The sequence below is a fragment of the Agelaius tricolor genome, unplaced genomic scaffold (genome assembly GCF_023055355.1).
Source record: "Agelaius tricolor isolate 1412-34295 unplaced genomic scaffold, bAgeTri1.0.p SCAF_4, whole genome shotgun sequence".
Classification (NCBI taxonomy): Eukaryota; Metazoa; Chordata; class Aves; order Passeriformes; family Icteridae; genus Agelaius; species Agelaius tricolor.
Genome location: NW_027269264.1, coordinates 46,180,324 through 46,194,636, shown reverse-complemented (window position 1 = coordinate 46,194,636; position 14,313 = coordinate 46,180,324). Strand labels below are relative to the sequence as shown.

Below are 14,313 nucleotides of genomic sequence, written 5' to 3'. Positions count from 1 at the left end.
AAGAAAGAGGGGGTACCAATTTTCAATAATAAGGAGCTAAAAGAAATAGAGAAAATGGGAGGGGTAAAAAAGAGGATGGAAAGTGGTGGACCCCAGATGGACAACAAATATTCAACTGAATAATAACTGGAAAAGTGATGGAAGAGATACACCAAATAACTCACTGGGGAACACAAGGAATATGTGATCATTTCCTGAAATATTACATGGGAATGGGAATATATGAAATAGCCAGATCCCTCACAGAAGAATGTTTAACTTGCCAAAAGTCAACAAAAAGGTGTTGCAAAAAGCCACTCTGGCAGGGAGGAAATTAGCCATAAGACCTTTCCAGAGTATTCAGGTTGATTTTACTGAATTAACTCCAGCTCAAGGATATAAATACCTATTGGTTGTAGTTTACTATCAAACACACTGGTTTGAAGCATTCCCCACGAGAAGGGAGACAGCCCAAACTGTGAAAAAGTTCTCTTGGAAAGAATTATTCTGAGATATGGGCTAGTAAATATTATTGATTCAGACCGTGGCCCCCACTTTACATCCAGTGTTCTGCAACAGGTCATCAGGGCCCTGGGAATAAAGTGGGAATTACACACCCCTTGGCACCCTCAGAGTTCTGGGACAGTTGAGAGGGTGAATCAAACCTTGGAGAATATCTTAACAAAATTGGTCTTAGAAACCCAATGGAATTGGGTCAAATGTTTACCACTAGTCCTATTATGAATGAGAACGAGACCCAGAACAGATCTAGAGGTCTCTCCTTACGAAATGTTGTTTGGGCTGCCTTTGTTGCTTACCCTATACAGTATTGGGGAACATCTAGAGGCAGGAACAACAATGCAAAAATACATAGAAACAGTAACAACAACCATAGAAGAACTAAGGAAAAAGGGCTACCTCCCCCAAGCGTTCTCACGGAACTGTAAAATACATGGACTCCCTTGTTTGGAGAATCCAATTGGTGGGACAACTTGTTTGCCTGGAATGCTAAATGGTGGAAGAAATTGGCCTTTTTTGTGGTGTGTGTGCACTAGCAAGTGTAATATTACTACCATGTGCAATTCCATGTCTAGTCTGGATAGTAACCAGCATTGTCCAAAGCAGCATCGTGCTACAAGGTAATATAGACAGGAAAAATGGCAAAAAAGTAATGCTAATAAAAGAAGAGAGTGATCAGAATGCCAGAAATATGCTTGAACAGTGCAAGAAACTGAGGAAAGTAGAAGTTGAGTTAAAAATAGGTTAGAAGCTGTTGTAAAATAGTTAGTAATTGTTAAGCATGTACAGCTAGTTTGTTTATTATATTGTAAAAGGGGTTTAAAGGGTAGTTATAAGGAATACGGTACTCAACGTACTCTATTACACCTTAGTAAAGTGTACCACCACCCCCCCTGCCCCCCCTCAGCGAAACGAGCCAGCCTGGACAGAACTGTAATGGGCCAATCAAGCGCCTTAAACCTTCATGCAAATGAAAGGATCCAAACAGAAACCAATCCAGAGGGACAAACAAACAAACAAACAACCCCCCCAAAACAACAACAACAACAACAACAAAAAAAAAAACAACAACAACAAAAAACCAGGATAAAAAGGGGCATCTGACCCAGGGAAGCTGTGCCGCTCCACCTGGTACATCGGGGACATCGCTGCCCAAGAAGACGCAGCGCCGGCGCTGCAGCATCCTCGAAGGGAACGCTCCTGCTCGGCCCTCGGGCCCCCTTGCTTTAGGCCTTATTATTATAATAAATGCTGAAATCACTTTTAGTACCGGGAGTCTGGTCCCGTTTTCAACAGAATGAAGCTCTGCCAAGGGAAATTCAGGTTGGACATCAGGAAAAGGCTCACCCTCTGAGAGGGTGGTCGGTCCCTGGAAAGGGCTTCACGGGGAATAATTTGTCAGGGCACCAGAGCTCAAGGAGCATCTGCACAACACGCGCAGAAACGTTTTGTGCGGCGCTGCGAGGAGCACGAATTCCAACTCCCTGGCGCTGTTGCCCTCCTTCGCTAGGAAGGAAGCTCGACTGTCCCCGCCCGGCCGCTTCCTGCCGGCGCTATTGTGGATCCGGGGCAGGCGTAGCATGGAGCCGGCGGCCGAGGGCGGTGAGGGACGGGGACGCCGGGGCTGAGGCGGGCCCAGCTCACCCGCGGACCCCGCTCACCCCCGTGGTTTCTTCTCCCCTCTCGTTGCAGATGCAGAGATGCTGGGGACACCCGACCCGGGGCTGGCGTCCACCATGGGCTTCTCCGGCTTCGGTACGTGGCGATGCGGCCGGGGGGGCCGGGGCTGGCTGGCCGAGCGGGGGAGAAGCCGTGGGGCCTGTCAGCCCCAGCTGGGCTTCTGTTCCAGTCTCCGTTTGCTTCATTTCCAGGGAAGAAGGCTCGGACTTTCGACCTCGAAGCCATGTTTGAGCAAACGAGAAGAACTGCAGTGGAGAGGAGCAGGAAAGTCCTGGGTAAGGAGTGCGAGTGTCGTTGGCTCTTGCATTTTAAAACATTTTATTTTAAATTTTGATTTGCTCCCTCAAGGAGATGTTTGAAGTGTCTCGAACTGGCTGCGTAGAAAAAAAACCCAGAAACGCAGTTTTGTTCGAGGAAGGCAGCCCTGAACATCTTGGGACTCGATGTTAAAGTTACTAATTTGCTGATGTTGTCTGAGGGTGTTAGAGCAGTGTGCATGTGCAAAGCTCCTGATGTGGGGCATAGGTTGCAGATACAGGAAAAACACACAAACTTTTTCGTTTTTTCTTTTGCTTAGCTGTGCATTTATTTTGGAAGAAAAATTGGTATAGACAGCTTTAATGTAGAGACTGCAGAGTAGTGAAGAAATGTGTGTCTTAGACTAAGGAGCAGGTTGTATAGCAGCCCACAAATGTGTTGCTTCACAAATGTGCCTTCTGCTGGGCACTTCTGGGAGTGGGCACATCTTGAGGATGCTGTTTCAGGGGTGGGAGATGGAGAAAATGGTATCATTTGCTGCCTGTAATCAAGCGAACATCTGTTCAAACAAGGTCCTTGAGAGCAGTCACACATATTCTACAAATCCCTTTGTCAACCTAGTTATTCATAATTTCTCCTTCCCCTTGGCCAGTTTTTGGAGCATGTATGCCTTTTGTTTTATTGTGATGCCATGTTTTTATTGCTCTGATTCTATACAGAACCAGATCTGACCTCTTTGGAGGCTTGTTGACTTTTTGGACTTTATGACACTGTGAAATTCAGATATATAAGGGATTCCAAAATACATTTCAGACTGTTTTTTTTTGTGTTGACTGAGTCTGAACACAGCAATGTATGTCCATGTTGGAAACATTTTTATGTTTGTGATTTGTTCAGGTTGAGCTATCTTTCCTTATGAAGAGCTGTTATTTACTTAATGTATATCTTTAATAGGGAAAGTTAGTAAGTGATTGCAAAAATACAATGTTTTTAAGTCAAGATATCTTGACCTGTATCTTGAGTATGTCGTCTCCCTTACCTTGCAGTAGACCACATCCCAGCCCATCTCCACGTTTCTAGGCTTATACCCATAAAAGAAACACACAGCATTTTGTTTTTTATAAAGTTGGTAGTTTTGCCAAAAATTATAAAGTTTGTATGTAATTTAGTTGTTTAACTTAGAAACAAATTTTAGTATTGAGACTATAGCAATCAAGAATATATATGTGTTGTGGGAGTGGCTTAATGTGAGCACCTATTTCCTGATTTTTTTTGAGATACACTTCTGCTTTTCAGCTTTTTGGAATGACTATGACAACATTTGGATATGTCAACCCCACTACCTGATTTGTGGAGCTGAGATCAAAATATCTTTCCTGGTTCTGTATCTTGCAGCTGTTTGTGTTTCTCTTCAGTGGAAAGTGTTTCCTAGCTTTGATGAAAAAATGTTTTACTTTTTTGTTTATTTAACAGAGATGAAACACAATGTTTCTTATGTAATATGAGATGGAAGTTTTTGTTTGCTTTGATTTTATTGCAGTGTTTCATAGGGATCCTTTTTCAATGAGTGCAGTAAGAATCAACTACTAATGTAAGCAACACTGTGTGTGCTTAAGTTATTTAAAATTCACCTATTTACAGGTCTGTATACTTTAACTGCACTATGTTGATGTTTTCATAGCACAACCCTGTGCTATGAAAGCATCAACATTTCTCTAAAGTGATCGTACTGGTTCAGTATAATGTTGAAAATAATTGAAATATTGGCATCCTTATATGATGAACTTATGTTTGATAACATGTACGAATGAACAACAGGGAGGTGTTTACATTGTCCTTTGGATGTTTTGTTGAGTGACCATTGAAGTAGCAATGGAAATTTAATATAAATGAAAAAGTATCTTAAATCCTTTAATTGCTGTTACCTTTTCAAGTATTTCATCTAGGTGTGGAAAAAAACTGTCTTATTGTCATTAGCAAGCCAGTAATTTTAGTAATTTATTTGTTATTTGATTATTTGTTATTTTTGTGGTCAGAGGCCCGTGAAAGAGAAAAAGAAGACCAGACTGAAAAGGAGTTTAGAATTCCATATGCTGCCTCATCAGTTTCAGCATCCAGGGCAACAAGACCTGGGTCCACATTAACTGAAAGGTAATTAGATATGGTGGGAGATTCCATGCAGCAGCTTTCTTATCTTAGGAGGGTGTTGACTTGTTTTGATGACTATCATTTAGCTTCTATGAATGGGTCTTGTTATCTTAAGTATTTCAGTGGGAATACTGATTTTAAACTTTTAAAAAAAATTCTTTTTTAAAGATATGTTAATATTTGCAAATATTGACATTATGTAAATTTAAGAGGCAATTTTTCTGCTTCCTCCTTGATCATACTTTTCTGCATACTTTTTTAAAAATAAGAACAATGTTGTTTTTAAAAATAAGTTCTGCATACTTTTTTAAAAATAAGAACAATGTTGTTATCCACGTATTTTTCAAAAATATTAGGGCAAATACAGTAACAACATGTGATGACTTTATTAGCAGCTATTATGACTACCTGTAGATAGAATATTCTTGTTCACACCTGATGAAAAAGAAGGCAAATTAGGTGGACAGCCTCCCTCTGTGTGCAGATTTTATGGAGTAATGATGAGGTAGAGAAAGCTTTTTTTTTAACTTCAGTCTGAAGTTTTAGTCTTAAACTTTTGTCTGTTACTGTCAAGCAATATATTCAATGGATTTTGCAGTTTAGATTCTGAAATTCTGGGAAATCAGAAGTAGCTGAGGGCAATGGGGAGCACATAACTCCATTGTCTGGCAGGGCTGGCAGACATGAATATGTTGTACATTTTTAGGTTCCTGTATCTATGGAAGTTTAGCAACCCATGCAAGACTCTAGTAGGCCTCTATATGTGCATTTTAGAGGCAGATATGTGGTAGGTTATTATATGAGCCTATATGTGGTAGGTTATTATAGACAAACTTGTAGAGTTTCAGACTGAACAAATTTTTATTAGAAAATTTTGGTTTTGCTTGTTGGTCTTTGGAAAACCCGGACACTCTCAATAAGGTACTTGATTGCACAATATACTACTACTTTGTGTATCCTATGTATGTCTTGTGCTTAAGGAAGAATATTCTGTACTTCCATTTGGTTCTGATGATCTTACATACCCATTTGATGACATAATGAAGAATTTAAATGATTGTGTATTGTAAATGGTGACTCCAATATACATAAGCAATTTAAACAAGTTATAAGATGGAGAGTGGTCAGGTAATACAGAGGCTTTCTATAATTATCTCATTCTCCTAATTAACCTGACAAGAGAGACATCCAGGGCCTTAATATAAAGGAAGATAACAAGTACGTTTCAGTATGCTGAGTTATTAGGTAGGCTCTGATAACAGAGCTCTGCTCATAGTAAATTTTCTTTGTTTTTGTTTTTTACTAAGCATTAAGAAGGAAAGGCTTATCTTATAAAGCTCTCCTGGAAGTTTTATATTTCCATGTAAGAAAAGGATATGTAGCTTAGTTCTTAAAAGTAAAAACACGAAACTAGAAAGACATGCAATTATGACTCAGTCTTAATTCAGAGGAACAATCCTGCAACTGTCAATTTTAGTCTGAGATACAGGATTTTCTAGTTCTTTTTATAACAAAGATCTTTGTTACTATATATTGATCTAATATGCATAGCATCTGTTATTCTCTGATAATGTCAACACTTTATTGAATTTTAAATTGTTTTAATTATTGGAGTTTTTCTTAAATTATCAGAGTAGCCCTTATGCTAATTTTTCAGTTGTTAAAAAGTCACTCCGAAATGATGTGAAATACACCTAATGATTATTTTTTCTCCTGAACTATTGTCTAATTTAAAGACCTAGAGAAATGTTTACAATAGCTATGGTACATAATTTAGTAAACATTTCTGTAGAGAAATGTTTACAATAGCTATGGTACATAATTTATGTGTAGGTACAATTACACCTTGAGAAGTGAAAGAATCTGTTAGTATATGAAAAGGAAAAACCTGAGAAAATTGAGTGATGTGCAGAGAATGAACACATGGGGGGGTTATGCCCACATACTTGCACAACTCCCGGGATTTTTTTGTTATTGCTCTTCTCAGTGCATCCAAGGTAGATGGATGTTTGGTCCAGCTGCATTGGTGTGTTCTTATGTTTGTATCCCAGTCAGTGAGGATACCTGTAGCTATTGCTGGAGTATTTGGCTCTCCCTGCTGTGCTTGGAGTGTGATGGAAAATTGCACTGCAGCTCTGGCCACGTCACATGCAGAATGGCTGTGCTGCCCCTCAGAATACTGAAATGTTTGATTTGATCAATTTCCTTCCCAGCAAATGAGAGAATTATAAAGGTAATTAGAAAGAAAGGTAGATAATGTGTGACCATGGTCACAAGGGTTGTCAGGTGAAGTAAGAGATGAGAATGTTGACTCTATGATTTGAAGGTTTGATTTATTATTTTATGATATATATATATATATTACATTATGACTATACTAAAAAGAAATGGAAAGGAAAGGTTTTCTCAGAATAGCTAAGAATAGAATAGAAAAGAATGATAGCAAAGGCAGCTCTCTCGGACTGTCCGAGATAGCTCAGTCTTTGATTGGCCATTAATTATAAACATTTAAGATGGGCCAATCACAGGTGGACTTGTGCATTCTACAGCAGCAGATAACCATTGTTTACATTCTGTCTCTGAAGCCTCTTAGCTTCTCAGAAGGAAAAATCCTAAAGAAAGGATTTTTAGTGAAAAGATGTCTGCGACAATACTGTTCTTGGGTGTCTGAAAATTTGGGACTCAAGGATTGGAACGGCTTCCTTGAATCAGTATGTTGTATACATCCTTATCACTGGCACAGTTTCTATTTAGTTTCATTCCAAAAGTAATTAAATAGTTTGGCTTTTGGGAAAAAGATGTGTCATTTGCTAGTGTAGGAATGCATATTAACTTTCAAAATACAACTCTTTTGCATTTAGTATTAGGGAGTTAGTTTTGAGGATAGCTTACGTGAAGAACTTTGAAGATCCCAGTCTATGCCTCACATGCTGGAAAACCTTCCCTTTGGTAAAAGGGTATCAATTGCCCTATTATTGTAGAGTAAGAGAAGCTCTTTATGTTTGTGTTGGATTTGTTAGGTAGTCATATTCTGATCTTGGTCTTTAAATTAGACAAGCTATCAGGCATACAAAGCCTGCTCTTCGCTGTAACATCTGATGACCTAAGTCATGTTGGTTTTAGTTTATTCTCTTTTCTTCCTGAAGCATAGTTTCAATTGCTTGTCCAACAAAATTTTTTCCTGTGCAATTTAGTACCTGCTTGTACAGCTGTATAGGTCAGAATCAATTTTCTTAATCTTTTGTTATGTTCCTAAACTTTTGTGATTTTTATTATAGTCTTAAAGTGATAACCTAAACTAAAAAAAAAACCCAAACAAAACAATACCACTGAGTTTAAAAAAGAAACAGGAAAAGAAGACTATTTTTTTCAGCCTGCTCACTTAAAAATTCTGAAAATATAAACTCCCAAACGAAGTCCTGAAAGTTGAGCTTCTGTCTTTAAATAGTCCTTCTGCCCGTTCGAGTGCGTGGCTTGGGAACTACCAGCAGAGGGAGCGCGGCTATTTTGAATAAACTGCACGAACATAGACACAACAACTCAGCTTTTCAGAAATTTCCATATGCCAAAATAATGTGTTTGCAGAACCGATCTGGGCAACAGCAGAATGGTAATTTAATCTAATTTTTGAAACACTTGGGAGTGTTTCAAAAGATGATGGTGGGCCTACACGCTGTTAATAAAAGTTAGTGTGCGTTTTACTGCTAATTTTGGTGTCTACTGATTTATGAGAGTGCTCAACATCTTTTATTTGAAAATTACAGTGGAAGTGACAATGTTCTTCAAATAGTAAGGTTTTAAATTTTTCTTGCAGAGAGGCAATGTGTAGTGAAAGTGAGGACAACTCAAATGAGGCGTTAAGTGGTCCTTCTATGCAATCCCAGAGTTCTGCTAAAGGTCCAGCTGAGGATAGTGATGATGATGATGATGATGATGAAGAGGATGATGAAGAATTCATTGGGCCACCACTTCCCCCTGGGTTCAAGGATAGTGATGACGACAATGACAATGATGATACAGAGGAGGAAGATAATGTAAGTATTTTGTTTCTCTTTGATATTTTAATCCTTTGAGTGGGCTCTGATTTGTATAAGGGCCATTCCTTTTTGATGGAATTCCCAGGTGATGTATGACTTGTTCAAAATGCAGGTTTTCTGTTTTTCTTGCACTTTTTCTGTTTTTCTAATGATAATTCATCAAATGCAAATTATTTTAATTTAAAAATAGCAGGATTTAAAACAAAAATACACATGTGAGTCTCAAGGGTAATGTTGAATTAGTGTATATTGTTTACTTTTTGTTTTCATGTGTTTTCTTTATGAAAGAACTAGAGAAATAAATATTTAATACAGTTATTTTAAATGGTTTATTTCCTAAAACGTATGTTGAATTTTATACGAGAAAGAGGAGGCAGAGGTGGGCTTGAATCTAGGGAGAACAGTTGTGCTAAAACTGTTTTTAGGAAATTAAGTCTGGTGACTGAGGGCTTGTTGGTTGGTTTTGTTTACTTGTGTTTATTTTGGTTTGCTTTTTTCTAAATAAGTGCCTGACCAAGAGAACCCCTAACAGCCTAACTTTGGTATCACAGATATTCAGTTAAACAGCCTTCCTCTATTTAGTGAAAAGGCATCTGGATCTAGCACTGATGTGGTTTAGTGGTTTAAGGGTTACAGTGGTAGTGCTGGGTTGGACCGAATGATCTTAAAGGTCTCTTCCAACCTTGATTATTTGATGATTTTGTGAAAAGATTAAAGGTTTGATGTTTGTTCTTCAAAACTGCCTGGATCGAATATTTTGTGGCATTGGGTTTGGTATGATGGTTTCCATGTGTAACAACAATGATAGAAGTCCTGTGAAAACAGCCTTACTTATTGCTGTATTGAACCATCTGGTAACAGAAAAAGACCTGTGTGTCCTGTTACACAAATGTAAACCAAACTAAAAAACTCTGAATTTCCAGGGGTCCCAAAATTTTCCTTTTGATTTTTCTTTTGTTTTTACTCAGGATTCAGTTTGTTTGTTCTTTTTTGTAACATCTCTTACCTTGCATGTTTTGAACTTATATTTTTAAAGTTTAGAGAACTCATTTTAAATGCTCGAGAGGAGCTTTTTAAGCCATGACATAACTAATTTTTAGACTAAGCCTAAACTTATGTGATGACAAAGTTTTCTTTTTTGTTTTTTGTTTACCTATAGGGGGTAGGTGGTGGGAAATCTTGGTGTCTTAGGTATTTATACCTCTTTGTCTGATTCGCTTTATTCACTGTTGCATATGGATTTCTATAATTATCAGAATGTACATTTTAGTCCCGTATCTCCTGTCATCTTATCTGTACCCCACAGATGACTTGTTCTGTCTCAGGGAACCACAAAGAGATAAATCTGGAATTTTCTTTGAGAATGACATAAAGCCTAAGTTTACTCACTGTTGATCTGTGTCAGGAATTCTCTTAGCTTCTGCTGTTAGGGCACTGTGGAGTCAGTCTGTGTTCCTGAGGGCATGATAAGACTCAGTGGGTTTCAGTTGCTTTGGGTCACATTATATTACAATCACTGTTTCTTTGCTGCCAACTTCTCCAAAGGCAAAACAATTTGCAGAAACAGCTGACTTTACCCTGTCTTTCTCAGTAATCACTGTGCTGATTGGCTGTTTTAATTTCTAACAAGATACTAGTATTTATTTTTTATTCATACATATTTGAATAATGCTACAACTGGCTTGATGAAGGGAAGTTACTGGTGACCAGAGTTAAAAGACCCTAATGAAAAGTTTCAGACAGAAAGGTAACTTGCAGTCTGGTGTGATTTAAGTTTGTCTGAACTTAAGACAATAGTTACAAAACAGTCTAGAATAGATTTGGTTGAGAATAAGCAGAGCAGCAGAAATATGAGACTTGTGGGTTTTCAGTCTAAACAGTTAATTTATAACTGGGGAGATTTTGTGTCAGTGTGAATGCCAGAGGCCTTTGGGGTCTAGAGCCTTCCCTTACTGCTGCTCATGAACTGTTATTTTCTTTCCTGTGAAGGGAATCAGGAAGCAGCTGTGCTTTCCTGGTTTCCTGTTGATCGATTGGTGATCACAGTATGATCCTGCAAGCCCCAAGGAAGGCAGGTGTTGCAGTTATGAGAATTCTGTGATTCCTCTCTCTTGCTTGTACATAGCTGGTGATTGGTATGCATGGGTGCAGAACTGAGACAGAAGAAAGTGAAAGCTCAGTATTTTTTTCCCAGATATAGTGTGAGACTCTCTCTTTTATTATCATATTTTGCTGCTGAAGTAATTTTTTGAAAACACAAGTATCTGTGGTTTTGATCCTGAAGGAATCAAATTTTTCTTTAGTACTAGGTGTTGTGGTATATAATTTGTAATCTGAAGTCTTGTGAATTTTGTATGACAGATAAAATACACCAAAATACTGGTTTCACCCTGACATTTTCCCACTGTCTCTCAAGCCTGACTTTAGATGTTGGGTTTTTTTCACTATTGCTTGTTCAGTTGTTTTTGCTTACTTATGACAGACTGTCAGTAGAGACATTTGTCAAATTTGGCTTGCTGTGAGGCTGACAACTTCTGAGTCCAGGGCTGGCCCAGGACTGCCCACCTTACATGAGTTATTTTACTAAATAAACATTAAGGTGGAAGGAGTAGCTGGTGGTTTTTTTTTATGGGAATTTTTCATACCTACTTGGTGTTTTTATGGGAAATGACTAACAACAATTAATTGCTCAATGTTTTGAATTGGCACTGGTATTTTTTGAGTATTATGCATTTTTGTAATTTGCATAAATCACCTGTGATACAAACCAAACACAACTTTTTAACAGAGCCTTAGATATTGTATTAAATGTATGAATTCCGGCTTGCAGTACTTTTTTCCCCAAATTGATGTAAGTTATTTTGATATCTGCAAGTCTTTGCGGTGCTGTTTTAAAGGATTTTTCTGTGTTTCTTTAATCTGTGTTGATACAGATGATTAGTTACATTTAACAGATAAATACTTACATTAAATGACTTGCTAATTTGTATCATTCACTTCCATTTGTGTCAAAAGCCACGGTACTTAACAAACCACAAGATGCTTGTGAGTATTTATCCAGATGCATTACAATGCTTGTTTTGTAGTAGTGTAAGGAATAGTGGTCTATCAAGTACATTTTAAGGATAATAGGTAGATGTGGTATTAATTCCTTCTGATATTTTCCTCTTGGTTTAGTATCCTGTTTTATATAAAAAGTTTACATTAATTTAGGGAGTGAGGAAAATTAAAGCTATTTGAGTTGGCTGTTTGACTGTTTGAGTTGTGATCATCAAATTGGCTATTTGAGCTATGATCAGAACTTATTTTTCTGTGGTGCCTTTTCTTCTGATGGTGTAAAAATCTGGTGTGATCTTTTACACATGGTCATGAGCTGAGAGGGGGAGGGAGGAAGCAGAGCATCTTCTCTAGTGTGAGGTTTTTCAGGGCTGATCTATCCTGATCTAAATATTTCTGGAAAATTTCAGGAAAATCTTTAAAAGAGAAGACAGTTTATTTTGCAAGAGGGCAAATTAATAATGAGGGCAATATTACACGTGGTAAGTTTTGGATTGGGAAATATAGTAGAAGCTTGGCCAGCTTTTTTGCCTGGCAAAATGCATTGGGAATCTGTCTGATATCTGTGCACTCAAAACCTGTCTGAAGAGGGACAAAGAGTAACAAGAGCAGCTGTGTCAGGACTGGTAGGTAGACAGATTTAAATCTAGGACCATAAACAATTTTCAAGGGAGTGGATGACATATGTTAGAAGACTTTAGTAACAGAGTGTGTATGTGTCAATCCTCTGTTCTACATGGCATTAGAAAATGTGCTGAGATCTTTAACAAAACTTAATGTAGTGTTAGCATCTTGTGACACTTTTTCTGGCTTGAGGCAGCAGGTAAAGGTGATTGTTAAAGAATTTGCCAGATGGATTTGCAAGGATTTACCTTCTGTTTGGAGCTGAGTTACAGTTCATTCTTCTTTGGAACAGAGAACTGTTTCTCCCTGCAGCACCAAAGGGATACTAATCATGTTGTAATTATGTCCCTGAAACAAGTACAGCCTTGGGCCTCTTCACAGCCCAAGGCTGTACTCTGATTTGGCCTGTTTCCAAAATGATAGCATTGCTGTATTTCAGGTTTTAGAATTATTTGGAGATATTTTAATTTTTTTTCAGAAGTTTAACAGGACATACCAGTAATACTTGTTCAGAATTGAAGGAAGCCATTTCCTGCTGATTTAGATGGAGAATTTAAGTAGACTGTAATTGCTCCAATTAGAATTTGGCTATGGTACCAGACTAAAAATTATAGTGTTGTAAAAATAAATAAATGTTGTGGGAATTTTTAGTCTTCCTAAGGATTTGTAAGATTTAGACTGAGAATTGTCTGTTCTGTAACTGCTGAATCTCACTTACCCAGTCATGTTTCACCTTGTCTAAAGAGGAAAAAGTATAGTAAGCTGAACAAAACAATTTTTTGAATGCAACGAAAAGTGTGGTTTTGAGGGTGAGAGGCATTATCTTTTAAATATTTCTAGTTATTAAGAAAAAAATAGCTAGAAGTTAACCATTACATTACATTTGCTTGTGTGTTACCTTCCTATATAAAAATGAAGCAAATAGTTTTTTCGTATATATGCATGATATGTTTTAAGTCTTAACAACAAAAATTAGGTAAATGTATTTTATTTAAATTAAACTTGATACAAGTTGTGGCATTTTTCTAAGGATCCTTAATGTGGTGCAAAGATTGAGAAGGATTATATCCAAAGTGAGTTAAAACAGATTTGCTAACTTAGCAAAAATTAGAAGGAAACAAAATAATTGGTTTCTGTCTTCCAATGTGAGAGAATCAAACAGAAGCTGTAAAGAAAGGCATACTCAACTTAAGAAACAAATCATCATATGGAGAGCAAGCTAAGAAGGTTCCCTTAGGGAATATTGGTCTTTGCTAAAAAGGCATGGAGTATTTGCTCATCTCCTCCTCAACTGAGTGCCCCAGGGTTCATGATTACCAGTTGTTCCTAGAGTGTACTTGCAAGATCTCTATTGCTTGGTTCTGCAGAATTTAGTAAGGCCAAGCCTTCTTTGCTGTATATCACAACCATGCTTTTTGGTGGATGACACGGATTTTAATTGATTTGTAATATGACAATATGAAAAGTTTTAGAATGTTTCCCCTACAGATAGGTACAAACTCACAAACTGTGAGTTTGTTTCCAGAAATATTTTGTGAGAACATTAAGAAGCATGTATTTGTTGACTGTGAGGTGCTTAAATAAAACATGAAACAGAACATAATTATAATTTTTACTGCCCTTTTTAACAAAGTTCAGAGGTCTTCTTATGTCCTGTTTTTACTTTTTATCAGCTCTTTTAGAGACCCTTTACCAGGTCAGCTTTAGCTGGTGTAGCCTGTAGAAAGCCTTCTTTAGGAGCTGCTGGTACCATTTCTGTGTTAAGACTGATGCAAGGTGTTCTTCATCTCAAGGCCAGATCTGCTGTGGCAGTAAATCTTCCACAGTTAAAATGTGGGATCCTCAACCTCATCTCTCTGAGAGCCTTGATTTCTTTATAGCACAAGATTTTGTGGAAGCTAATGTCCTCTACTGTGCTTGGAGGGATAGTAGACTTCTAGGTTTTCTTTCTGCCAATTATTTTTAAGGCATGCATAACTTTGAGACTGTACAATTCTGTGACCTACCCTTT

The 14,313-nt window shown here is 37.6% G+C and overlaps 1 protein-coding gene across 1 annotated transcript in view; it reads left to right on the top strand.

Annotated features, from left to right (window-relative positions):
- The first annotated feature begins 2,014 nt into the window (after positions 1–2,014).
- Positions 2,015–14,313, top strand: part of WDR70 (WD repeat domain 70) — a 125,015-nt gene continuing 112,716 nt past the window's right edge. The window contains exons 1-5 of the mRNA XM_071425521.1: positions 2,015–2,100; positions 2,191–2,253; positions 2,370–2,453; positions 4,473–4,587; positions 8,399–8,618. Coding sequence (XP_071281622.1) covers positions 2,079–2,100; positions 2,191–2,253; positions 2,370–2,453; positions 4,473–4,587; positions 8,399–8,618 — 504 coding nt within the window. The 5' untranslated portion in view covers positions 2,015–2,078. The remainder of the gene's footprint in view (positions 2,101–2,190; positions 2,254–2,369; positions 2,454–4,472; positions 4,588–8,398; positions 8,619–14,313) is intronic.